General features: G+C 37.7%; 1 protein-coding gene and 1 long non-coding RNA gene across 4 annotated transcripts in view; one reads left to right on the top strand and one right to left on the bottom strand.

Moving 5' to 3' along the window:
- The window catches only part of ROCK2 (Rho associated coiled-coil containing protein kinase 2), a 653,542-nt gene extending 630,798 nt beyond the window's left edge, over positions 1 to 22,744 (bottom strand). For all 3 annotated transcript variants that reach the window (XM_053709676.1, XM_053709677.1, XM_053709678.1), the window contains exon 1: positions 21,558 to 22,744. In XM_053709676.1, coding sequence (XP_053565651.1) covers positions 21,558 to 21,656 — 99 coding nt within the window. In that variant the 5' untranslated portion in view covers positions 21,657 to 22,744. The remainder of the gene's footprint in view (positions 1 to 21,557) is intronic.
- Positions 22,745 to 22,825: 81 nt separating this feature from the next.
- Positions 22,826 to 26,422, top strand: LOC128656032 (uncharacterized). Its single transcript, XR_008401964.1, has 2 exons — positions 22,826 to 23,104; positions 26,089 to 26,422. It is a non-coding gene; the product is annotated as an uncharacterized LOC128656032 (long non-coding RNA).
- The last annotated feature ends 381 nt before the right edge of the window (positions 26,423 to 26,803 follow it).

The raw sequence follows: 26,803 nt of genomic DNA, 5'->3' as shown, positions 1-26,803 counted from the left end.
GCCACCATTTCACCGCCAAATGTGATCAAATAAAAAAAATTGTTAACTTTTTCACAAATTGTAGGTTTCTCACTGAAATTATTTACAAACAGCTTGTGTAACTGTGGCACAAATGGTTGTAAATGCTTCTCTTGGATCCCCTTTGTTCAGAAATAGCAGACATTTATGGCTTTGGCATTACTTTTTGGTAATTAGAAGGCCGCTAAATGCAGTTGCGCAACAACACATGTATTATGCCCAGCAGTGAAGGGGTTAATTAGGGAGCTTGTAGGGTTAAATTTAGCTTTAGTGTAGTAGACAACCTAAAGTATTAATCTAGGCCCATTTTGGTATATTTTATGCCACCATTTCACTGCCAAATTCGATCAAAAAATAAATAAATTGTTCACTTTTTCACTAACTTTGGGTTTCTCACTGAAATTATTTACAAACAGCTTGTGCAAGTATGGCACAAATGGTTGTAAATGCTTCTCTGGGATCCCCTTTGTTCAGAAATAGACATATATGGCTTTGGCATTGCTTTTTGGTAATTAGAAATGCCGCTGCGCACCACACTTGTATTATGCCCAGCAGTGATGGGGTTAATTAGGAAGCTTGAAGGGTTAATTTAAGCTTTAGTGTAGATATCAACCTCCCACCTTACACATACCACCCCCTGATTCGTCTAAAACAGCTCTCTTCCCTCCCCACAATTGTCCCCGCCATCTTAAGTACTGGCAGAAAGTCTGCCAGTACTGAAATAAAAGGCTTTTTTTTCTTTTATTTAATTAAAAAAATTATATATATATATATATATATATATATATATATATATATATATATATATATATATATATATATATACACATACATACACACTGTTGTGTAGGATCCCCCCTTAGCCCCATCCTCCCTGACCCCCCCTCCCAAAGAGCTCTCAGTACCCACTATGCACACAGATGTGGCTTTTTTTTTTTTTCTGTAGTGTAGCTGCCCTCCCTCCATACCCTACCCCCTCCCTGATCCTTTTGGAAAACGTATTCCCCCCTCCTCTGCCACCCATCACCCGCTCCCAGCACACTCTCCCACTGCTTCAGTTTTTTATTGATATTGGCCAGATCGCGTGCTCGCCCCTCACCTCCCGCACGCACCTGACCTTCACTTACAGCAGCTGGCCGGAAGTTTACCAGCCACCAATGATCGGCACCATCACTGGCCGATGCAGAGAGGGCCACAGGGTGGCCCTCTCTGCATCGGTGTGTTAAAAAAGCATTGCAGTGATGCCTGAATATCAAGGCATCACTGCAATACCCTGAGAGCAGCTGGAAGTGATAGCAATCGCTTCCAGAGTTCATTTTCACAGAGGACGTACCAGGTACGTCCATAGTCATTAACCGACAGTTTTTGCAGGACGTACCTGGTATGTCCTCTGTCATTAAGGGGTTAAAGGACTATAAAACCCAAAAATTGTGATTCAGACAGAGCATACAATTTTAAAAAAAGTTTCCAAAAGTACGTCTATTATCACAATTCTCTGCCATGTTCTGTGTTGAAGAGATACCAAGGCAGGTTTCTGGAATACTACATGGCAGGAAATAGGGCTGCCATCTGGTGCTCTTGCAAATGGATAGGATTCTGGCAAAACTGCTGCCGTATAGTGCCCTAGACACGTGCACGCCTCTGAGCTTATGGCCCTGTTTTTTAAGAAAGGATACTAAGATAACAAAGAAAATGAGATAATAAGTAAATTAGAAAGTTGTTTAAAATTGCATGCTCTATCTGAATCATGAATGAAAAGTTGGGTTTCGTGTCCCTTTAATATTAGCCGGGTGGTCAGTAAGATGAAGTAGGGGTGCCCATTAAATAGGTCTTGGGGAGACTACTGAACTACAATTGCGCTTGTCTGCAGTCTTTTCCTTCAACAGAAACTACAATACAGTTATGGACACGAGATGACAAAGTATTCTAGAATATTGGAAAAAGCTGTTAAAGTAGATCAGATATAGTAAGGAGCATACCTGTGTATCAGAAGGTCTAAAAACAAACAATTACTCAACATGAAAACTCTGGCATGTTTCTGTTGGTGCTGCCAGGTCGAATGACATACAGTAAAGAACACTCAACTCCTATCAAGAAGCAAAGCTGCATTACACCAAGAGTCAGGGCTATAACATTGTACTACTTGATTTGGATTATTCTACACATGTCTATACTAACTAGGCTCAGGAGCTGGGAGCTAGCTGCCAATTGGTGGCTGCACATACATACCTCTCATCATTGGCTTAGCAATATGTTTAGCTAGCTCCCAGTAATGCATTGCTGCTCCTTCAATAAAGGACACCAAAGGAATGAAGCAAAATTGATAAGAAGTAAACTGGAAAGTTGTTTAGAATGGTATGTTCTATCTGAATCATAAAATAAAAACATTGTGTTTCATGTCCCTTAAAGGGGGAACAAGTTAACTATTTTTGGTATCATTCTTTTATTTATAAAGCGGCAACAGATTCCGCAGCTCTGCATATATTAGCAATTAAACACGGTCTACAAAAGAAAGGTTTTAAAGGCCGTCATTTATTTTTTTCAGCAGAACTTAAAGAGCTTTGATATTGCAAAACAGTCCAGGAATATAAGAAATACCTAGAAAAGATTGGTGGATATTGCTGTAATTAGAAATGTGAGACTGCTACATACATATTTTTTTTTTTTAAACTACGTAATATTTGTGTTTAAAGGGACAGTAGACATATTTTGCTGCAGTACAATTCACAGGGTCAGTAATATATAATACAGAAATTCCAATAGTATATACGTTGTTTGTTTTTTATTAATAATAATTACCTCCAAATGTGGTCACTTTCTGATGCTTTTTACATTTATTTCAAATTAACAGTGATCTGTTCAGCAGCATTTATGCTTTACACAACCTGTCACAACGTGATTCCCTGTGTACACTGCCAAAGACCATGACAGTTGTAGGCAAACAATAGAGCAATAATAATGATTACAGCATTTTATTTTTTCACATCCCTTTAAAATTATATCTAGCATCAAGAACATCCTATGTGTTTGTGCAGCATTAAAAGGGATGGTAAACATGTTCTAATTACAAAACCATTCTGTTGTGTAGCTATGGAATAACTTATCAGCCAAGTCAACATTTAAAAAAAAAAAAATTTTTGCTGCAATTGTTTTCCAATATTCAGGCTCCAACCACAACTTGTCTCATTTGGAGAAGGCAATCTAGCCTTGAGTCTGCAGCTGGCAAAGCTGGGGCCAATCAAATGGCTAGTATACAGTGCATTGTTTTGCAATTCTTATGGAAAGATATGCAATAAGGGTAGCTTTGGTAAGTCCATAGTGTCATTTTTTTATATCTGAGAATTAGAAAAGAAAGAAAAAAAAAAAAGGCAAAATAAATAATGAAACTACATTGAAAAGTTGCTTTACTGTACATTACTAAACTTTTTATATTGAAAACAAAAAAGTGTTTACAGTCCTTTTCAATTATTTCTATTAGTGGGGAGAAAGTCTATTTTTGGAACATACCTTAAAGGGACATGAAACCCCAAATTTTTCTTTCACGATTCAAAATAGAATGTGATTTTCATTTTTTTTTTATTTATTTACTTCTATTATCAATTGTTCTTTGTTCTTTTGTTGAAAAGCAGGGATGTATGCTTAGGAGCCGGACAATTTCTGGAGCATATATGGCAGCAGTTTTGCAAGAATGTTTGCCATTTGCAAGAGCACTAGATGGCAGCACTATTTCCTGCCATGTAGTGCCCCAGATGCCTACCTAGGTATCTCTTCAACACAGAACAAAGCAAATTTGATAATAGAAGTAAATTTTTAATTTTTTTAAAATGCTATGTTCTGCCTTTTTCACAAAAGAACATTTCTGTGTTTCATATCCCTTCTAACACATATACTGGTGAAGCACTGTTTAATGAAATAGCCGCTGCAGATTCTACTGGGGAAATACAAATTCAGTACAAGGCATAAACCTTATGCTGTCACAACTTGCTACAGTGTACAGTAGTGGGCAGTCTGCTTCCAGCAGTGACATCAGCAGCACATGCAAATACCTAGACAAGGAGCAGACAGCGACGTCACAAGTGGGTTCATTTCTAACAATGACTGAAAAGCATTTAGCTCACACAAAGCTGAGACTGCCATTGAGAGCTCGGATACTCGTTAACCCCTTCGCTGCCAGAGAGCGGTCATGTGACAAGACAGTGTCTGCCAGTCAAGGGCTCAAATTTGGTACCAACACTAAAGTAATGTCAACTGATTTCTATACATGTACCTGCGTGCTATACTGTAAGAAAACAATGAGGGTTCAAACGTAAAAGGAGTTTTGTTTTTGTTTATCTCTTCAATACTATTATATCTGATTCATTCACAGCACAGAATTTATGCAGATTTAGACAGAGCGGGACTTTAAAGACAAAAGGACACTTCTTCTGATAACACCCGCGAGACAGGAAGCATTTATTCTTGTTATTTCATATCTGATGGCCTTTTAACTATTATAATAGGAAGGTCATGCTGTATTTCTTATTAAAAAAAAAACAGTTCTACAAGCTTTAACTAATTGGCTGCCAAAGTGGAGTTTAATGCGTTGCTAGCCCTCTCAGGCATCCCAAGAGTTAAATTATGGTTGGAGGAGCCTAGTAAAATAATGACCAGCTTATTCTAACCCAGCTTTTCTATATGAACCACACTATCACAATTGCACTTCTGTTTTGCATGACAGTCAACCATTGAGATAGCAGTCTCTATTTTCTTTCTATCACTATGATCAATACTCAGTATTTTATTGATGGAGATTTTGAGACTGAATTTAATGGTTACCATGGTAATACAAAAAACTTAAATGCCAATACTGATCAGTACATATTCCTTATACACAGGGAGAAGAACAAGATGATACAAATCAGCAGGAAGGGAAAAGGGACATATTTGCATATGCATCAGAAGTGAGTCACTGCATCACAAGATTTGCATATAAAATAAACGTTTTAAAAATATTATTTGCTCAAGCAAAATAAGTGAATTTTTGCAATCCAGGGGACACACCCCTTAAAAAATGAGCACCTCTATAAATCAAGCAACCACTGTGCAGCATGTAGGAGGGTGAGAGTTGACAATTCCAGAGAAGTGAAGTGACAAACTGCAATGTTCTGAAAAGCAAGTAAAAAAATTTAAACAAAAAGTGAATTTCAAAGTATTTTCACTATGCATAATTAAAAGGGAAATACAAGTGCTTTAAGATTATAATATAAAATTCTAAATTATATGTATTAGTAATACATTGTAATATCCTGTAATTTAAAGGGACATGAAATCCACATTTTTTCTTTCACGATTCAGAAAAAGTATACAATTTTTAAAAAAAAATAACTTTCTAATTTACTTCTATTATCAAATTTTCTTTGTACTCTTGGTATCCTTTGTTGAAAAGCAGGGACATAAGCAAAGGAGCGTGCACGTATTTTGAACACTATATGGCAGCAGTGATCCCCATTGTGTCAGATGCACACTGCAGTGACCCCCATGACAGATGCACACTGTAGTGACCCCCCCTCAACGTCTCAGATGCACACTGCAGTGACCCCCCCTCAACGTGTCAGCTGCACACACCAGTGACCCCCCCTCAACGTGTCAGCTGCACACACCAGTGACCCCCCCTCAACGTGTCAGCTGCACACACCAGTGACCCCCCCAACGTGTCAGCTGCACACACCAGTGACCCCCCCAACGTGTCAGCTGCACACACCAGTGACCCCCCCCAACGTGTCAGCTGCACACACCAGTGACCCCCCCACTGTGTCAGCTGCACACACCAGTGACCCCCCCATTGTGTCAGCTGCGCACACCAGTGACCCCCCATTGTGTCAGCTGCGCACACCAGTGACCCCCCATTGTGTCAGCTGCGCACACCAGTGACCCCCCATTGTGTCAGCTGCGCACACCAGTGACCCCCCCATTGTGTCAGCTGCGCACACCAGTGACCCCCCCATTGTGTCAGCTGCGCACACCAGTGACCCCCCATTGTGTCAGCTGCGCACACCAGTGACCCCCCATTGTGTCAGCTGCGCACACCAGTGACCCCCCCATTGTGTCAGCTGCGCACACCAGTGACCCCCCCATTGTGTCAGCTGCGCACACCAGTGACCCCCCCATTGTGTCAGCTGCGCACACCAGTGACCCCCCCATTGTGTCAGCTGCACACACCAGTGACCCCCCAACGTGTCAGCTGCACACACCAGTGACCCCCCCATTGTGTCAGCTGCACACACCAGTGACCCCCCCATTGTGTCAGCTGCACACACCAGTGACCCCCCCATTGTGTCAGCTGCACACACCAGTAACCCCCCCATTGTGTCAGCTGCACACCCCAGTGACCCCCCATTGTGTCCGCTGCACACCCCAGTGACCCCCCATTGTGTCAGCTGCACACATCAGTGACCCCCCATTGTGTCAGCTGCGCACAGCAGTAACCCCTATTGCGCCAGATGCACACAGCAGTGACCCCCATTGGTAGCCACCATTGTTCCAGCTGTACACAGTGGTAGCCCTCATTGTGCCAACCATACACAGAGATAACCCCATCGTGCCAACCATACACAGCGGTAGCCACAATCATATGTTCCTGTTTTAGCAGATAGCAATCTATGGCAAGCTCCTATACACAATGTGATCAACAAGAAATGAAGATAACACCTGTAAAATTGGAAACTATCTAGGCTGGCAAACATCCTACATTTATCTAGTTTATATAGACACTGCTTTGCTTGTTGCTATAGGGATTTAAATTGTGTTCCTCGTGATCTGGCAGAGCTTATTGGTAAAGAATAATTCTAAAAAAAATGCGTTGCAGATGCCCACACAGCTCAGCTGCTCTCTTTCAAAGACACTGATTTTGTTTTTGTTTGACAACTTGATTTAAATCTAGAAGCCATTTTTGAGCAGTTAGATTATATAAAGGCATTAAATCACTATAGTGGCATGAAACACTAAAACCCCTGAATGCCAAAAGCTTACAGGGCAACAATGGTTAAATCCCACCACAAACCAAACTCCCAAAAACTATTTAATCTGATATTTACCCACAAATACCCCACAGCTGTGGTCCAATTCTTGTTTGTGGACAATCAAGGGATCACATAATTGTTGCAAACCACACCAATTTAACCGATTACCCAGAACACCCCATAGCAGTTATGAAACCCTTGTTTGCATGTAACTCGTAGTATTAGTAATAAAGGGGTAATTTTACATTTGATTGCTCAGAACTTGCGTACCTGTGAACCAAACTCTACCTTATAGTCCAGGTCAGCCGCATTCCATTAGGATGAAAGGATACAGAGCACTATCCCTTGGTTTTCAATGGCATGCAGAATTATCATTAACCCCTTGGCTGCCACTAACACATAGGACTGTCATTATTCCTTTGGCTAAAAGTGAGTCTGACATGTCATTAACCCCTTGAAGTTACCCATTACACCAGTGGTTGGCAAATCTGTTTAAAATTTAGGAGCCAGTAAGAATATTTAAAAGCCAGATATACTTTTAGGAGACAGACAGTGATATTCGTATATAGATATATGGAGAATAACCCTAAAAGTTAGGAGCCGGGGATAAAATTCTAGGAGCCAGTGGCTGCCTGGCTCCTGGGTTTGTCGAACCCTGTATAACACAATGTACTGGGGACAGGATTTATAATGATGCAAAAAGAAAAGCCTTCCAGTGCACTACACCCACCCCAACTGTAGGACCTATCATATACCTTCTACAACTCCGTATGCAACAGACAAGTGCCATGCATAGGGAGTCACAGGAGAAAGAACACAGCACTAGCTTTTTTGTAGAGATGAAGCAGTCAAAGCGGTGCATGGATTTGCCAGCATATACCACAAAGGCAAAAAGCAGCAGCTGCGACCCGTACACCACTGCCCTGTCAAAGAGAATGTGCCAAACTGTACCAGACAGCAGTGTTCCACAGGCGCCAGACAATTCTGTTTGTATACAGATATATGTAGAATAATCTCAAAACACACATTAAATGTAAAATATGAAAGAAGGTCAACTAGATATCACTACATAACACAGCAAGCAAGTGCTTGACTCACTGCTGCATGTGTGTGTCTGTATTCATACCTATACATAAAAAAAAATTATATATATATACACACACACACACATAAAACTGTCACCCATGATCCAATGTGAACAATGTGTAAAAATAAATAGGTGATGTTTTATTAAAGGGACAGTCCACAACAAAATTGTTATTGTTTAACAAGATAGACAACACCTAATATGTCTGCCTGTTTCTAAGCCACTACAGACCGCCTCTTATCACATGCTTTTTTTATTAGCTTTTCACAATAGACTGCCAATCCATGTGGGCCATATAGATACCATTGTGCTCTCTCCCGTGGAGTTTTGCATGACACTGCACCAATTGGCTAAAATGCAAGTTAATAGATAATAGCCATGTGATCAGGGGACTGTCAAAAGAGGCTTTGATAAAAAGTAATCAAAACTGGGGATTGTAAATAAAGGGATTATCTATCTTTTAGACAGTAAAACATTTGGAGATGACTGCGTAAGTCCCGGAAAGTGCACTTTTCTTTGAACTATATAGACACACACTAAGTATTCTACTGCATACAAATTATGTTTTCAGGGGTTTGGCCAGGAAACAGTTTTTTATCTTACACAAACTTGCTAGGGGTGGTGAGAAAATATACATTTTATCAGCAATTTAAAATGAGGATGATGGGAGAGGCTGCCAGTATTTGTGTAAAAAGCGCAATACTAGTGTAATAATTACCTGTTATCATATAGCTCTAGATAAGACAGACAGGGTGTATGTATAGAAGTCATTTATAAGTGAATGAAAGATTATTTCCCCAACTAAAAAAAAAAATTGCTACAAATGTTATGAATCGACTACAGTCTGGCAAAGAAAGTTAATCATGAGTATGATTCTAATTGTGTCCAAGTTAGGAAGAAAGTTTCCAAATAAAGCGTGTTACTGCAGCCGCTCCGCCTCCCTTGTGATGTGTGTGCGGAAGGACTGAGCAGCGAGGCTGAATTCTCATGTTCACACACACTATACCTCTCAGGGACATTTCTGGCCGAGGCGTGGCCTCTTCCTGCCATTTCCCCAGCCCACAGCCAGAAAGGAGAAGCAGTCATTCCTCAGTCAGCTCCATTATTGCTGCAACACATTCCTAGATATTTCAGACCAAATGATGCTTTACCAAATAGAGAGGTTCTTATTGCACAATACCGCTACAGCTTTAACTCAATGTCTGCTAATGGTGCAGGACAGCTGTTCAAATTCCTAAATATGGCAGTGAAGCATGAGTTACAATCCTCTCTGGAAACCAATGGGTTAATACAGTTTACTAGGAAATGAAGATCTAAGGGAAAACGTGCAGATAAAGTAGGAACTTTCAAATACATTAAAGGGACATTACAGTCATTTTTCTATGCGTAGTACACATCAGTAATTAAAGGGACATACACCTACAATTTTTATTTTCTGATTCAGATAGAACATACAATTTTAAACAACTTTCCAATGTACTTTTATAATCAAAGTTTCTAGGTTTTCTCGTTATCCTTTGTTGAAAAGCAGAAAGGCAAGTTCAGGAATGTGCACGGGGTACAGTACGATATAGCAGCATCTTTGCAACAATGTTATACATTAGCAAGAACATTAGTTGGCAGCACTATTTCCTATCATGTAGTGCTCAGGTATGTGCACGCTACCTATCTAGATATCTCCAACAAAGAATAACATGAGAATTAAAGGGACAGTATACACCAATTTTAATTTAACTGCATGTAATATGCACTGCTAAATAGAATAAGATGCACAGATACTGATCTAAAAATAGAGTATAAAACCGTTTAAAAACTTACTTAGAAGCTCCCAGTTTAGCACTGTTAAAAAGGTTAGCTGGAACACCCACCTAAAGTGGGAAATAGCAGACCCCCCTTACCCTGCATATGAAAAGACACACAAACAGGCGCAAGCTGGATTAGATATACATCAGTATTCTCCTAAAACTTTGGGGCTTGGTTAGGAGTCTGAAAATCAGCGCAATGTTATTTAAAAATAAGTAAAACTAAAAAAAAAAAAAAAAAAGCTGTATAGGCTATATAAATGCATCATCTACAAATCATTTATGCCAAGAAAAATCAAGTGTATAATGTCCCTTTAAAAGGACATAAAACAAGTTGGGATAGAGGCAAAATATAATAACATGTACTTTAATTACTTTACCTGCAAATTTATACTGCAGTGCCTCGCCATTAACCCTTTCTTTTAAGTTTCTGAATTGTAAAGCTCTAACTCCCAACACAATTCCTTGTATGGCTGTATCTATAGCCACCTTTGCTTTGGTAGAATACAACAGTTTAACAGTCATTATCTGCTGGAGCCTTCCTAGAAGCAAATAAGCTGATGTGAACTCAGTTGAAATACAATGCCTGTGTTTCTGATGCTAAACACTGGTAAGAGGGGGTGGATCAGACTAATCCAGACAGCATGGTTAAGCAACTCATTTTGCTTATTTTTTTAAATTATTTTAAAAATAAAATACTTGCCAGCAATTTTTAAACTTTATTTATGCAAACTATTTTTACTTATTTAGCCCTTTTAGGATGTACACAGATCTCAACATGTTTTATGGCACTGTAAGCAAATTTGATAATAGAAGTACTGTAAATTGGAAACTTTAATTATTTTATTTATTTTTTTTAAACTGTATTCTCTATCTGAATAATGAAAGAAAAAAAATGGCGTTTCATGTTCTAGATTGTAAATTCCCACGGGAATAGATCTCTCAATTCCTCCTGTATTTGTGTGTAAAATGTTGTCTCGTCTCTTACAAAGTTTAGTATCATTGTTTTATTTAAAGGGATATAATACTCATATGCTAAATCACTTGAAACTGATGCAGTATAACTGTAAAAAGCTGACAGGAAAATATCACCTGAGCATCTCTATGTAAAAAAGGAAGATATTTTACCTCACAATCTCCTCAGCTCAGCAGAGTAAGTTCTGTGTAAAAAGTTATACTCAGCTGCAGGTAAAAAAAAATAAAAAAATAAAAAAAATGAAGAAATGAACAGCAGCCAATCAGCATCAACAGTGCTGAGGTCATGAACTATTTTACTGTGATCTCAGAAGATTTGACTTAACTCTCATGAGATTTCATAGTAAACTTCCTTAAACTGAATAGGTAAATAATATGAGTGTGCATGAATGCTCGCTCCTTTCGCTGTCCCGGGAAAGATATACTGATTTGCTGCTTAGAACTTTTGAGGCAAAATATCTTTCTTTTTTACATAGAGATGTTCAGGTGATATTTTCTAGTCAGCTTTTTACTGCTATGCTGCATTACTTTCAAGTGTTTCAACATTTGGGTATCATGGCCCTTTAAACAATTAAGAGGTTTTATTTCACTTTAAAGTCAGCTCCAGCGCAGCAACGCACTACTGGAACATAGCTGAACATCTGGTAAACCAATGAAAAGATGCATATGTGCGTAGACACAAATCACCAGCTAGCCACCAGTAGTGCACTGCTTCTCCTAAACCTAGATCTGCATTTCAAGAAAAGGATACCAAGAAAATGAAGTACATTTGATAACAGAAAACTGTTTTTTTTATTGGCACAATTTACAGTATTATAAGATAAAAAGGAGTGTAGAGACACAACCCATTTAAAAAACACATCAATATGTCTGCCTTCTCTAATTTTGTTGTAGGCAGTTAGGGCCAAAAGTTTGTGTGCCCCAGCAATGAGCTGAGCAATCGCTGTGTCTGCCTTCTCTAATGAGCTGAGCAATCGCTGTGCTGCACGAAGCAGAATCAGGTAACCTGCGGCATACTTAAGTATGCACTCTTGCGGACAGGAAAAATGTTCAAGATATTTTTACATCAAAAACAGAAAAAATAAATGCACATTTCAAGGTTTTATTTTCGTTAACCCCTTCATGAGGCAAATGTACTGGAAAAACAAAAATCACGTGATCGCTGATGCCATCACGTGATTTCAAGACCAGGATTGGATCATGAGGGACTGCCTACTATGCTAGATAAGCCCCCAATCCGATTTTTCATTCCCTAAAAGAAGGAAGGTGCAGGACACCATTATAATCTAGGATGTTCCATGTTGTCCTAATGGCAAAGCCCAGCACTGTGAGAACGGCATGGAACATTCTGAAAGCATAAAGTGGTTAAAGTGATGGCAAACTTTACAGGTTTTATAATCAGTCCAGAATCTAAGCAAATGTTTAAAGGGACTTTACTTGATCAATTCTAATAAAGATGCGCTATAACTTTCTAATACCCTGCGCTCTGGCCTCCTATTTCAGTAAGTAATCTTTTTTGTGAGGTGAGGTTTTTAACTGTTCTCCAGTCGGCACTCTAGCCATACAGCATAAAACAAAAATAAAACTTTTTTACAATTTAGCATATGATTTTAAACAACTTTTCAAATGACTTCTATTATCAAGTTTTGCCACATTCTCGTATTATCCTTTGTTGAAAAAGAAGCAATGGACTACTGGGAGCTAGCTGAGCACATTGTGTGAGCCAATCGCAAGAGGTATATCTGCCAATCAGCAGCTAGCGCCCAGTAGTGCTTTGATGCTCCTGGGCCTACCTAAGTATGCTTTTCAACAAAGGATAGCAAGAGAATTAAACAAATTAGATAAGAAAAGCAAACGGTAAAATTGTTTAAAATGGTACTCTATCTGAATCAAAAACAGAAATATTTGGGGTTTCATATGTCCCTTTAAAGGGAAACTGAGCCCAATTTTTTTCTCTTTCGTGATTCAGATAGAGCATGCAATTTTAAGCAACTTTCCAATTTACTCCGGTTATCAAATTTTCTTCATTCTCTTGGTATCTTTATTTGAAAAGCAAGAATGTTTAGATGTCGGACCATTTTTGGTGAACAACCTGGGTTCTTCTTGCCGATTGGTGGATAAATTCAACAACCAATAAACAAGTGCTGTCCAGTAGTTCAAAACCAAAAAAAATTGCTTAAACACCTTTTTAAAATAAAGATAGCAAGAGAACAAAGAAAAATTGATAATAGCAGTAAATTAGAAAGTTATTTAAAATTGCATGCTCTGTCTGAATCACGAAAGAAAAAATTTGGGTTTAGTGTCCCTTTAATAAAGCAGTGTCTCATGTTTGCCTTTGAAATTCCCCAGCATTGTATAATTCTGTTCTAGGTAATTCTATTTAACTACTAAGTATTTCTTACATTTCAGACAGTATTATGCAGATTATTTAAAGATACGTCAAGCACTAGCTCACAAAGACCAGCAGCAAGGATGGTTTCTCACATGCAGAACAATTTAGTTTCCTCTACAAGACAAAGTAACTTTCCCAAACATGGACGGACAAGTGAATGTTAAATGCTTTTTCCAATATGAAAAAAATTCATCCTTCTAAAGATAGGTGGTTTTAAACGTTCATTTATTACCCCATCCACCTTACCCTGTATTCCTATTTTTAACTTATCAGCAAATCACATGTGCATGTGTGTATGCCGCTGAAAAACAGTAATAATTTACTAGTAGCATTTTTGCTAAGGGAAGTACACTATATAATGGAAAAAACGCTTCTATTTAAAATTGAAAACGCTCCAATGCTGCAACTTCGATGTGAATTGTTTCACTTTGATAAGCAAATGGCTTTAACAGTTTTATAGTCTTAACTTAACCAAAAGCATTAGCCACGCAAAGATCAGAACATGTAGACTTTTTAATGCAATATTTCTGTGAAAGAATTAAATAAAATTTATTTAAAAAAGAAAATTTTCCCAAGTAACAATGACATAGGGACCTCTCATTTCTACTGCTATGAATAAAGATAGATTGAAACCTTTTCTTTACGCATTACATTTACTACACCAACAGGACAGCTATAGTTGCAAAATACTGAACAAAAACAAGTAATTAGTATAAAAGACAACCATAGCGTTTGTGAAACGCTAGGGTTGACGGTTGAAACAAATAAAGGGCACTTTCATTCATGAAGTATAAGATACCTCATGCAGAAAGTGCCTTTATTTGTTTCAACCGTTCGCCAATGCCGTTCTTAGCTGCTACAGCAGCCCACAGCCAAAAAAATATTTTGCTAAGAGGTAACGTTTTCACCACTTAGCAAATAGCCGTGCAGTAAATACGGCTCCCATGGGCGCCAAACCAGATTTACTGCACGGCTATTGGCTAAGAGGTGAAAACGTTACCTCTTAGCAAAAAAAATTGTTGGCTATGGGCTGCCGTAGCAGCTAAGAACGGCGAACGGTTGAAACGAATAAAGGCACTTTCTGCATGAGGTATCTTATACTTCATGAATTAAAGTGCCCTTCATTTGTTTCAACAGCCAACCCTAGCGTTTCACAAACACTATGGTTGACTTTCACTTTAAGGGATATGAAACCCAAAAAATGTTCTCTTTCATGATTCAGGTTCAGATAGAGCATGCGATTTTGAACCAACTTTTTTATTCACTTCTAGTATGGATTTTTCTTAATTCTCTTGGTATCTTGTTGACAAGCAGGGACATAGGAGTCAGCCCACTTGTAGAGCACTATATGGCAGCAGTTTTGCAAGAATGTTATTAATTTGCAAGACCACTATTTCCTGCCATGTAGCGGCTCCAGATGCCTACCTAGGTATCTCTTCAACACAGAATATCGTGGGAATTTGATAATAGAAGTAAATTGGAAAATTGTAAGCTCTGTCTGAATCACAAAAGAAAATGTTTGGGTTTCATATCCCTTTAAAATCAACTCTGAAGTAAAAACACAAATGATGAGTAAATCAGGAGCAGCCACAAGCAAATTTCATCCCAGGAATGGCAGTGTATTACCAATCCTAAACAGACTTTAGCCGAGCTGCAGGGGTTAAAAGCAAAGACAATCTGGTTAAGCAATAGTGCAATAATAAAATGCTGCAGGACATCTAATATTAGGTCAACAAACCCAGGTGATAGATAAAATTAGGCATTGGCACCCTGGTTTAGAGTCCCCAAGACCCCATTGGGTGCCACCACTTCCCCCCCACCGGCAGCCACGAGCTGCACCTAAAATTTAGCTTGGTGCAGCTGGATACTTTCTAGGCCTTGCAGCTGTGAAGTACAAATAACCTTTACTGTGCTATTATATAATGTATGTGTGATATTTATTTAAATTATATATATAAATAAATAAAATGTGTGTGTATATACATGTCTGTCTATAAATACACTATTATATATTAAAGGATCTTAGCCAGCAACAACTCATACTTAAAGGGACACTCAATCAAAAATAAAAACTTTCATTATTCAGATAGAGCATGCAATTTTAAACAACTTTCCAATTTACTTCCATTAACAAAATGTGCACAGTCTTTTTATATTTAAACTTTGAGTCACCAACCCCTACCGAGCATGTGCAAGAATAAGCATGTATGCATTTGTGAATGGCTGATGGCTGTCACATGGTACGTTATGCATTTGTGATTGGCTGATGGCTGTCACATGGTACAGGGTGAGTGGAAAAAGACATAACTTTTAAAATTGTCAGAAAAAAAAATCTACTTCTCATTTGAAGTTCAGACCAGCAGCTCTCTGTTGCTCCTTAGTAGTACTTTTTCTGTTTAACCTCTTTGCGGTTAAACACATAGTACTGAAGGGTCACGTGTTAAAATTACATCATGTAATTTTTCCACTATAATTGCCCTTAAAGGGACATGAAATGTTTCCTTTATGATTTAGATAGAGCATGCAATTTTAAACAACTGTCAAATGTACTTTGCTCTCTTTATATACTTTGTTGAAAAGCATACCTAGGTAGGAGCTATCTACGGATTGGAGGCTGCACATATATGCCTCGTGACTAGATCTCCTGCTGTGGTCTGCTAGATCGCTAAGGTTACTAAGAGAATGAAGCAAATTTGACAATAGAAGTAAATTGGAAAGTTGTTTAATATTATATATTCTATCTGAATCATGAAAGAAAGAAAAAAATGGGTTATAGTTAAAATGGTTAAATACGTTACATTTTCAAGGGTGTTGGCAAACCGGAACTGCAGCATTGCAAGGATGTATGATCTGGAGCCAAATCTTCATGATTCAGATAGAGCATGCGATTAAAAAAAGTTTAATAAAAAGTAAATTGGAAAGTGTTTTGCTTTTTTTAAATCACATGCTCTGAATCATGAAAATGTAATTTTTACTCTTATGCCCATTTTAAGCCAGTTCACAAGACTTAGATTTTAAAGAGACATTAAAGGGACATAAAACCACAATTTTTTCTTTGATGATTTAGATAGAACATACAACTAAACAATTTTTCCAGTTTACTTCTATTACCAAATGTGCTCCATTATCTTGGTATCTTTTATTGAAAAAGTAGCAATGCACTACTGGGAGCTAGCTGAACACATCAGGTGAGCCGACGACAAGAGGCCTAAAAATATAGCCAATCAGCAGCTAGCTCCCTGTACTTCATTGCTGCTGCTGAGGATATTATATATGATTATCAATATAGTCTCAAAACAAAGCAAATTAGATCATAGAAGTAAATTTGAAAGTTGTTTAAAAATGCCATGCTCTATCTGAATCATGAAAGAAGAAAAGAAAATGGGGTGTTGTCCCTTTAAGCACAATTTGTTTACACTGAAATGAATACAGCAGTATCAGTTGGGTCTTTCTTGCTGGTGCGCACAGCTCTGTAGAGGAAGAGAAACACACCTATGCAAGCCTAACAGGACAGGAAAGTGTTTGTTTACTCAGAACAAGAACATGCATTTTTCATTTGAAGAAGAAGAAAAAAAAATGACTACATTGTCCATTTTTTTGGATGTTCCTGCCTGTGCAGGTATGTGATCATCAGCTTCCGAACTGTGGTCATCCACAGACAAACTCTAGCCTGTCCGTAGCTCCAGAGGCTACATTTGAAGAAACAATACCTTACATTTTACATGTTCTTATATATATATATATATATATATATATATATATATATATATATATATATATATATATATATATATATATATATATATATATATATACACACACACACATACAGTATATAAATTACTTTAAAAGCCTCTTTAATAACTACCAGCATTACATGAATATTTCTCCTTATTTTTTTTTTCTTATTATTTTTGGTTTTGTTGCTGTAGAAACCACATTACGAGATTAAATAACATTTACAATTTAGCAACAATATATTTAAAAAAAAATAAATAAGTGCACTGCTTTTCACATGAGCAACCTGGTCACAATAGCCACAATAGCCACACATCTCATAGAATTTATGTGATAAGTGACCAAATTTGTAAGTCGTCTCTCTAAAGAACTGGACTGGTGCCAAAAATTAACGATTACTAGTAATAAAAAAAAAAAATTGCATAAAACACCCAGGAAAAGTACAAAGTGTCATGAAAATTCAACAATAAAATGTTACAATGTTACATTTTTCATGTCCATAGCATGAAAATGTCCTTTTTTTAAAAATTAAAAATACAAGATTTTATGATTTTAGATTTTATACTGTTCAAATATGTAACTGATATCTCCAGTAGTGCTAAACTGGATTTGAGGGGTTTTTATTTTTCCCTATACTGTCTATTGTATTTTTTTTAATAAAGTTGCGCATGACGTTACTGTTACCTATGCAGGCCAGATCGCCGGGTAGAAGCCACCAGATCTCCTTCAAAGTGGCAGAGTGCTAGCTGAGACAATTTGCGACGGCTCAGAGCTGTCGTTAGCACTCAAGGGGTTAAAGGGGCACTAAACATTAAATAAATGCTAAATAGAATGATGCAATCAAAGAATAAATTAGTCTGAGAATAACATGTAGATGTATTTTATTAGCTGTTTAAATAAACAAAAATGTTTTTAAAGTTTTAGTGTCTATAAAAAACAATGGGAGCTGCCATGTTATAACTTAGGTCACCTTTTCTGCTGTAGCCAATTAGGGACATTTATAAATAGGTCACTAGAGTGTGCAGCCAATGGCTGTGTGTATATAACGGTGCTCTGCACTTCCATTTCTAACAGGAACTGAAAAGCTTACAATTTCAGAATGGAATTACAGGAAAGGGGGACAAAATAAATAATTAAAGTATATTGCAGAGGGTTTTTTTCTGTATACAATTTATCATTTTATATTATCTCAAAGTGTTTAATGTCCCTTTAAATCTTAAAAATATATATGCAATTTGTTAAGATGCATATAAAAATATGGCTTAATCCTTTACCATAATTATTATAAAACATTAGATCAACTGATATACACTAGGGCTTGACAAATTGAGAAGTCATGGCTATTTGGCGCCTACATTTTTTTAGGATATTTTACATACATCTATACAAAAAACACTTTCCTGTCAGGAAACCTCAAAATGTTATTTCACGATTTGGATAGAACATACAATTTTAAACAACTTTCCAATTTACTTCTATTATCAAATTTTCTTAATTATCTTGTTATCCTTTGCTAAAGGAACAGCATTGCATTGTGGCAGCTAGATGAACACCTCTAGTTAACCAATAACAAGAGACAAATGTGTGCAGGCACCAATCACAGCAGGCTCCCACTAATAAAAGATATGCACACATTCTTTTTCAACAAGGGATACCAAGAGAATTAAGCAAATTTGAAAATATAAGTAAATATAAAAGGGTCTTAAAATTACAGGCTCTGAATTGTGCAAGTTTAATTTTGACTTTCCTATCCCTTTAAGACTTACTGTCACATGATTTTGCACAAAAAGTCCTCTACTGAGCAAAGCAAGAAATTGACAGGAGCTAGTGCACGTCTCCTAGCAACCACTTCAAAGGGCATGCTCATGCTTTGACTTCCTGTAGAGACCACAGCCCTTTGTGGGGCTGTGACTCGAAGTAATGGACCCTGCACAAATGAAGTTTAAGAAGAAGAAAAAAAAAAGTAAAATCCTTTTAAAATTATGAAATCTATAATGCAATGTTGTCTATTAAGTATACCCACTGTTAGTGCATTTTATTACAACAATGAAACAGACTGTTTTACATCTCTTCTGTAAGGTATGGAACACAGTAGGCTACTAGCTATGTGGAATCTGCTGGCATTAGATAAAATCATTTAAGTGCCTTTAAAAAAAAATAAGAAAGAAAAGGTTGGCAGTGTTTAATGACTTTCTTACAAAGCAAAGACAAAATCTTTACCAGAGATAAACTTTACAAAATAAGAGTTTATTTAAAAAATAAAATAAAGCAATTCCAGGTAAAATTTGACATAAAAGCAGGGGTTTAAGTATTTCAAATGTATGAGTCAGCAAGAAAACTGACCAGCCAGCCACATACTTTTTCACACACCACAGAAGGGCGTTTGTATATAGACAAATGTAGGATTATCAAAAATGTCAGGGCTGAATTAAAATTTTAGAAGCTATGGCTCCTGAACATTTTCAGACCCTCAAGCAAGAGCTTACATGAGAAGGGGAATTTTATTTTAATTAGGTACGGACTTATAAAGCAGGAACAGCTGGTGAGGTGACTGCAAGTGAAGTGTCATCTCTGGCAGTGGAGGAAAAGGAAGGGCATGGGAAAACTGTATTACTGTTGCTCTGAACAGTCTGGAGGCGAAGGAAGTTGGCTCATGGTCCTCCTTAGACAGACAATCTTGGCAGGCAGCAGAAACGTTTAACTGTTTTGCAGTCAGTTGGACCGTTGGTGGTTTGTCTGGGGCTGGAAGACTCATTAACAAAAACCAAGTGAATAGGGTTAATTTTGAGACAGAATGATAGTCTATCACTTACTGACTTAGGCAGGAATGAATGCTGCTGGGACATATCATACTAAGAATAGCAAAGAATACATCTTTTATTGACCATCATAATCTGGAGAATGGAGATATAATATGGCTGATTTAATTAATAATACTGTTTGTATCCACACTCAAAAGCATATTGGTATTACAATTGGTCAGCAAACATTGAGTGGGATTGCCCAACGTATAGAAAGGTTAAAATGGTGTTTTATAAGCCCTATTTAATCATTCACTATCTTAACATAGGGCACTTTTTTATACTGTGTTCTAGAAATACTTGCTATACAAAGGCACAAGACTTATTGATAGCAGATTTACAAGTGGAGGGAAAATAAGGGAAATAAAAAGTTAATTTACAGTGTTTGTTCTCAGGATGTGTGAAAATTTGGGAGTGGACTGGGGGGCCACCATTGTCCTCCTGTCTTAGGATCAAATTCATATGATTGTTTCATCAAGGAAGTCACTGCTAGCTTGCTCGTCACTGTGCAGAACATCCCCAGCAAACATAAAAAATAGAAAAGGGTTAAAAGCAATGCTCAAGTGACTAAAAAAAGGAACGGTTATGGCCTGAGAGGTTCATGTGGGTCTTGGGTTATTGCAAACATTAATTTTGCAGCAACAGCACTGTATCACAAATAGCTATAGCCTTGGTATAATGCGTGTGATAGAGAATCTGGAAATTAAATTCTTCCCTTAAATCATATTTAGTAGCTGCAGTCACATGAGAAAGAAAACCATCTCTGGATGGAAGTATGATTTTGTTATAAATTAGATTAGTGTTTATATCATTTTTTATAAACTCCATCATGCAGAGGCATCATTGCTCTAATAAAGGGAAGTATTTTTCTGCACAGGTATGGTTATTTTTGTCTTTTCATTTGTTGACCATTATATTATATAATGTTTACTCTGGCTTACATCTGGGTGTCTAGGGAATTTGGCAGTAAAAGCGACTTTTGACCCCAGTAAAAACAGAAAGATAAATGGAATCAAACTCTTTCAAAGCCAGTAGTTATCAGACACCATGCACACATGTCTGGTCCATGACCCAGTTATTAAAAAAGAAATAAATAACATCATTCTGGCATGATCAAGACATCTGGATAAATCAGTTACCTAATGCACTATAATTGGCTCTCATATACTTACTTTTTCCAAAGTTGCTGTATAGTCGTGTTATCCTACCTGAGCTCAGTAAACCCTTGCACTCCACTATGTCAGATTGTGAAGATCCATAAATAAACCTCCCAAAAGATTGTTTTTTGTATTTTTTTTACTATGTGGAAATACACTGGGAGCAAGAAGGCATTTTGTTTTTGAAATGCTAGTTGGGGGACTGTGTTCATGGATAGAGTTGTGCATTCATTTCTGAATGTAAAGGAAGCATTTTGGATTCTAATAAAGAGCTGTCTGTGTTTCTTGGGAACACATCAATACTTTGTTCCCTGGCTAAATATGTAGTTTACAGACAGGACCCTGTCTATTCCATTATAGTATACTTAATTCTGTTTGCAGTTAGTACTCTATAATACTGCCTCTTTTGTGACAGTACTGTAGAATATTGTAAAACTTCACATATAAATAACAGCATATAGAAGACTCTTTAACAACACAACAACCAATAAAACATTGTTAAATTACACAGATCCTTACAACTACAATAATATATGAATAGATAGAAAATACATGCTTGCAGGGTATTGTATACCAAGAACATACTTACCAGCAAACTTTCCACATTGATGGGCGAGCGTGGATTCCTTAGGATGGCCTCCAGCTTCCGCTGCCGGTTTGTCATGTAATGCTCAGGGATGAAAGACATGATCACAGCTATATCTGTCCTCTCCTCAGTATGGAAATAGTTAACAGATATCTGTTTTATTCACAGTCCTCTCCTGGACCACCAGAAACCACGTTTACCCCCAACATTGGGCAGGAAAAGCAACCAAAGCACTTGTGCACCCCATTATATCTCCCCCAAAATACTCCTTATATGATATGCAGAGAAAGATTAGTGAGTTACAACTAATTTTTTTCTCTATGCTTTATAAATAAACCCACATAGGGGCCTCTGCAATTTGAATGTGGATGCAAAAAGAAGATACTTAACATTTATACAATAGATCTTCCATAAGCAAGTCCCTTTTAAGTAGAACCTTCATACTCACAAACTGCATATATAACTAAGAACCATATCTGCGAATCTTAAGTATCCAAAAAAAACTTCCCTTGTTGTATATCCAAAAAAGGAATGGTCCCTCTTGTTGCAGGATCTCCCTATGCATAAGTATGTGCAGAGTGGATCCCTGCCCCTCTCACTCTGTGCAATGAGAGACAGATCCCTGCACGCATGTTGTAAGGAGTGGATTCCCTGTAGAACTCAATCCACAGGAAGGTGCTCCTTGGAGTGTGTTATATAGAGCAAAATAAATACCGGTCCAGCGCTTGCACTATGTAATCTGTATATCCTGATGTGGACGCTCCAGATCCCGGGTGTGAGCTTAGGGGAGCCGGCGCCTCCTTCCAACGTGCGCGGGGCGGAGGGGGATCCCGTATGCAGTGGGGAGGCCTAGGGCTGCAACTGTCCTAGAAGTCAGCAGTACGGCTACTGGTCTACTGCACCCTGACCCTTGGAATATTAGCACTAAAATAATATGAGAACTCTTTAGAAGACAACACTACTTCTCTTCCTCTGTGTCTTCTTCTTCCTCTCACAGGGATAGAGGCGCCTCTTCTGCCCCCTCCTCTTCCTCCTGCAGGGGCTGGATCTGTCGTGCCTCCCCCTGTGTTTGCAACCAGAGTTAGTAGATGCTGCACTCGCTGCCCTTATGCTCCTTCGTATTGTTACCCCCTGTCCTGTGCTCTCACTTAGTTGTCCTTGCTTGGGGCAGTTACGCGATGTTCAGCCTCCCCCTCCCTGTTCTGCATACCCTGAGCAGTGACAGAGACGGCCTCCTTTACCCACAAACCCTCCTCTTCCTGCATACATTGCTCTCGCATACACACACCCATGGAGGGAAAGACTTCAGTTGTGAGATCAGTCATCCCCTAAGTTTACCCACTAACATCTCCTGCAGGGGACTCAAGCAAGCAAACAACACATGATCAGTTGTGAAAGCAGAGGATCTCAGCAAAACTTTCTGCATCCCAAATAAAGTCATGTGCAGTGTGATTTTTGTGTGAAACGCAGGCCTAGAATTCCCACTGTCGCAATGTTATCTCGTGAATAAGAGCCACCAGATGCTCTGCAAATCTAAATCGCTGTATAACGTGAGAGCTATATTTAAATATAAATACATAGCTTCATTCCAGTGGGGGGTTTGGAGGTATAGTGTTAATGTGGTTAAAGGGACAGTAAACTCCTTGTAATTACAATACATTTCTGTTTTGCTATAGAATAACATCAGCTCAGTACACATTTTTAAAACAAATGAAATTGTTTTCACTGCCAAACTCCACTCACTATTTCCCTTATTTGGGTTTTAGTCTACAGGCAACAAGGCTAGTAACAGTCACGAGGTTAATATAAAGTACATGGTTTTTGCAAATGTTATCATTTAAAGATAATTAGGGAAGGATGTAGCAGGGTTAGCCTTTATAAGTCAGCAGGGTATATTTTAAGTTCTGAGAATTAGAGAAATACACAATCCAATTACATGAAAAGGGGAAAAATAAATAATTGCAAATATGAGGTGACGTTTCCACCTCTAAACCAATAGCTGTGCGTGTCAGCTGACATCCTAGCACAGTTATTGGTTCAGAGGTGAAAATGTCACTTCATTAGTAAAGTGCGCAGTACCGTGGGCGGCCGGAGGCGCTTAGTTTAGCGATCTACTGGCAGCACAGATATGGTGACTTTAGCACCCTTTTTTTAGTAAGTGATGACTGAAGCTACTGTTTATTTTTATTAATGGTAAATCCTACCGTTTTGTAAACGCTCGGATTTACTATCACTTTAACTCTAATCTTCAGAGCCTATTATAATTGAATTAAGCGTTACATTTATTTAATTTATAATTTCCAGATGTGCTTTTGGTCACTTTCAGGTTTATTCACCCTCATACACTTATTGGAAGTAAAGCAGAGGTTAATTAAAGTGGAGAGTCCATTGATATTATCTTCAGTACCATCACATCAAAATCATATTTTTGACTTTGCCCTCATATGGCGGAGGTTAAAGGGACAGTCAACACCAGAATTTTTGTTGTTTAAAAAGATAGATAATCCCTTTATTAACCATTCCCCAGTTTTGCAAAACCAACACTGTTATATTAATACACTTTTTACTTCTGTGACTAACTTGTATCTAAGCATCTTCTGACAGCCCCTAATCACATGACTTTTAGTTATTATCTATTGACTTGCATTTTAGCCAATTAGTGCAGTGTCTGCCACTAGCCACGGGCGTGATCACAATGCTATCTATATGGCCTACATGAGCTTGCTCCCCTGCTGTGAAAAGTAAATAAAATAGAGGCGGCCTTCAAGGGCTTAGAAATTATCATATGCACCTTCCTAGGTTTGCTTTCAACTAGAATACCAAGAGAACAAAGCAAAATTGTTGATAAAAGTAAATTAGAAAGTTGTTTAAAATTACATGCCATATTTGAACAATTAAAAAAAAATTTAGACTTGACTGTCCCTTTAACCTTAGATATTGTACTAAAACATTACTGTAATGCAAAAGAATATTATTTATCCTGAGGAAAGACGTGATATAAAGTTTATTTCAACAGACAATAATACAGCAGCATTACTTGTTGTGTACCTTCTATTAATTCTAATCAACAGGTATAAATGCTCATTAGACATTGAACATTATAAGGAAGTACACAACTGATACTGCTATATTAGTTTAAGTTTAAATAGAAACTTTTTTTCCAGGTAAATATGTTTCACCCCATAATTACACAGAGGTAACCTGTATGTCACGTGTCCATGATTTTCAGATGCGCTATTACTACATGCCTCACTCCAGGAGGTATTCGGGGAGACTGCTGTTGGCGAGAACCGTGCTATTTAACCCCTTAGATTGAAAACAACAGCCGACGTACCATGTGTTCAGTTAGAAACCAGTAGTGCATTGCTGCTCCTTCAACAAATGATACCAAGAGAATGAAGCACATTTGATAATAGAAGTAAACTGGAAAGTTGTTTAAAATTGTATGTTCTACTTAAATCATGAAATCATTTTTTGGGTGTCATGAGGCATTGTGTGTGGTAATCTATACCCAAGCAGTGAAGTTCACAAGACCACAATCAGGATAAACAGTTATGTTACTGATCAGGCACTACATCCCTCAAAACTTTCCTCCCAAAGGCAGCAAAGACATTAAAGTAATACAACTTCAAAAAACTATACAAAAAGGACCAAGAAGCTGCCTACACATTTTCTCCCTAGAAAGCTAATTACAAAAGACCCAAGAAGTAGTAACTGCTCCAGTGGAATGAGTAGTAGTGCACTTGGATGGAGTCTTCCCTGCAACCACTTATGCCTTACAAATTAAGGCCTTAAAGGGATACTAAACTCAATTTTTTTTCTTTCATGATTCAGATAGAGCATGAGATTTTAAGCAACTTTCTAATTTACTCCTTTAATCAATTTTTCTTTGTTCTCATGCTATCTTGATTTGAAAAAGCAGTACTGTAAGCTTTAGAGCCATCCCATTTTTTGTTCAGCACCTGGGTAGCACTTGCTGATTTGTGGCTAAATGTAGCAAACCAATCAGCAAGCGCTACCCAGGTGCTGAACTAAAAATGGGCCGGCACCTAACCTTTCATTTCTGCTTTTTCAAATCAAGATAACATGAGTACAAAGAAAAAATGATAATAGGAGTGAATTAGAAAGTTGCTTAAAATTGCATGCTCTATCTGAATCATGAAAGAAAATGTTTGGGGTTAGTATCCCTTTAAGCCAAACAGTTAAAGAGACACTCAAGTCAACATTAAACATTTTTATTTCATGATTCAGATAGATCACACAATTTTAAACAGCTTTCACATTTTCTTCCATTATCTAAATGTGCACAATCTTTTTATATGCACAGTTTCCAAGGCACCAGCACTTTCTGAACAGGTGTAAGATTCACAGAATATACATACAGTATATGCATTTTGTGATTGGCTGATGACTGTCACAGTGAGAGGGAAAATAGAACTAACTTTAAAATGTGTTAGAAAGAAATTCAAACTAAGTGCTTTTGCATTGTCTTTCTATTATTCATTTACTGATTATGCTATTTTACTGTTTTTAGTGGTCCTTTAAGGTAACTGCTGTAGATTTCTGACCCTTGCAAGGTCCAGAAAAATGAACAAATAGAGACGAAGAAAGCCTAAAATCCTTTGTATCTTCAACGTAGAATTTTAAAACTCCTACAACATCCAAGTTGTGAAGAAGTCACTCCTTAGAATTCTTAAGAGCTGGAAGGATCCATCAATTTTTGGTTGATATTATCTGTAGATACTTTTTACCAGAGGAAGAAAAGAACAGCTAGTGTGAATAATAGACTTGTCCTGACGAAAAAATCTGATTATCCTAACTTTTTGACACTATAATCTAGATTTTATTAAAGACACAGAGACTAATAATTTGCATTCTCTTTCCTTTACTACTCAATGGCAGCTGTTAAAAGTAATGATAAACAGATAAAAACATAAGACATTCAAGACAGTGTTGAAAACATTGAACTGAAATAAGTAGCCAAGGAGATGGATAATTTGGCAAATACAAAGAAAAAAGACCACTCAGAAGATTTATACGGCTAGATTTAGAGTTTTGTCGGTAATGACCCGCGTAGCTAACGCTGGCTTTTCCCCCCCCGCACCTTTTAAATACCGCTGGTATTTAGAGTTCACAGAAGGGCTGCGTTAGGCTCCAAAAAGGGAGCGTATAGCATATTTACCGCCACTGCAACTCTCAATACCAGCGATGCTTACGGACGCGGCCAGCTTAAAAAACGTGCTCGTGCA

This window comes from Bombina bombina, chromosome 4 (genome assembly GCF_027579735.1).
Source record: "Bombina bombina isolate aBomBom1 chromosome 4, aBomBom1.pri, whole genome shotgun sequence".
NCBI classification, from domain to species: Eukaryota; Metazoa; Chordata; class Amphibia; order Anura; family Bombinatoridae; genus Bombina; species Bombina bombina.
Note: the sequence above shows the minus strand (reverse complement) of the source record. Positions and strands in the feature narration are given on the sequence as shown.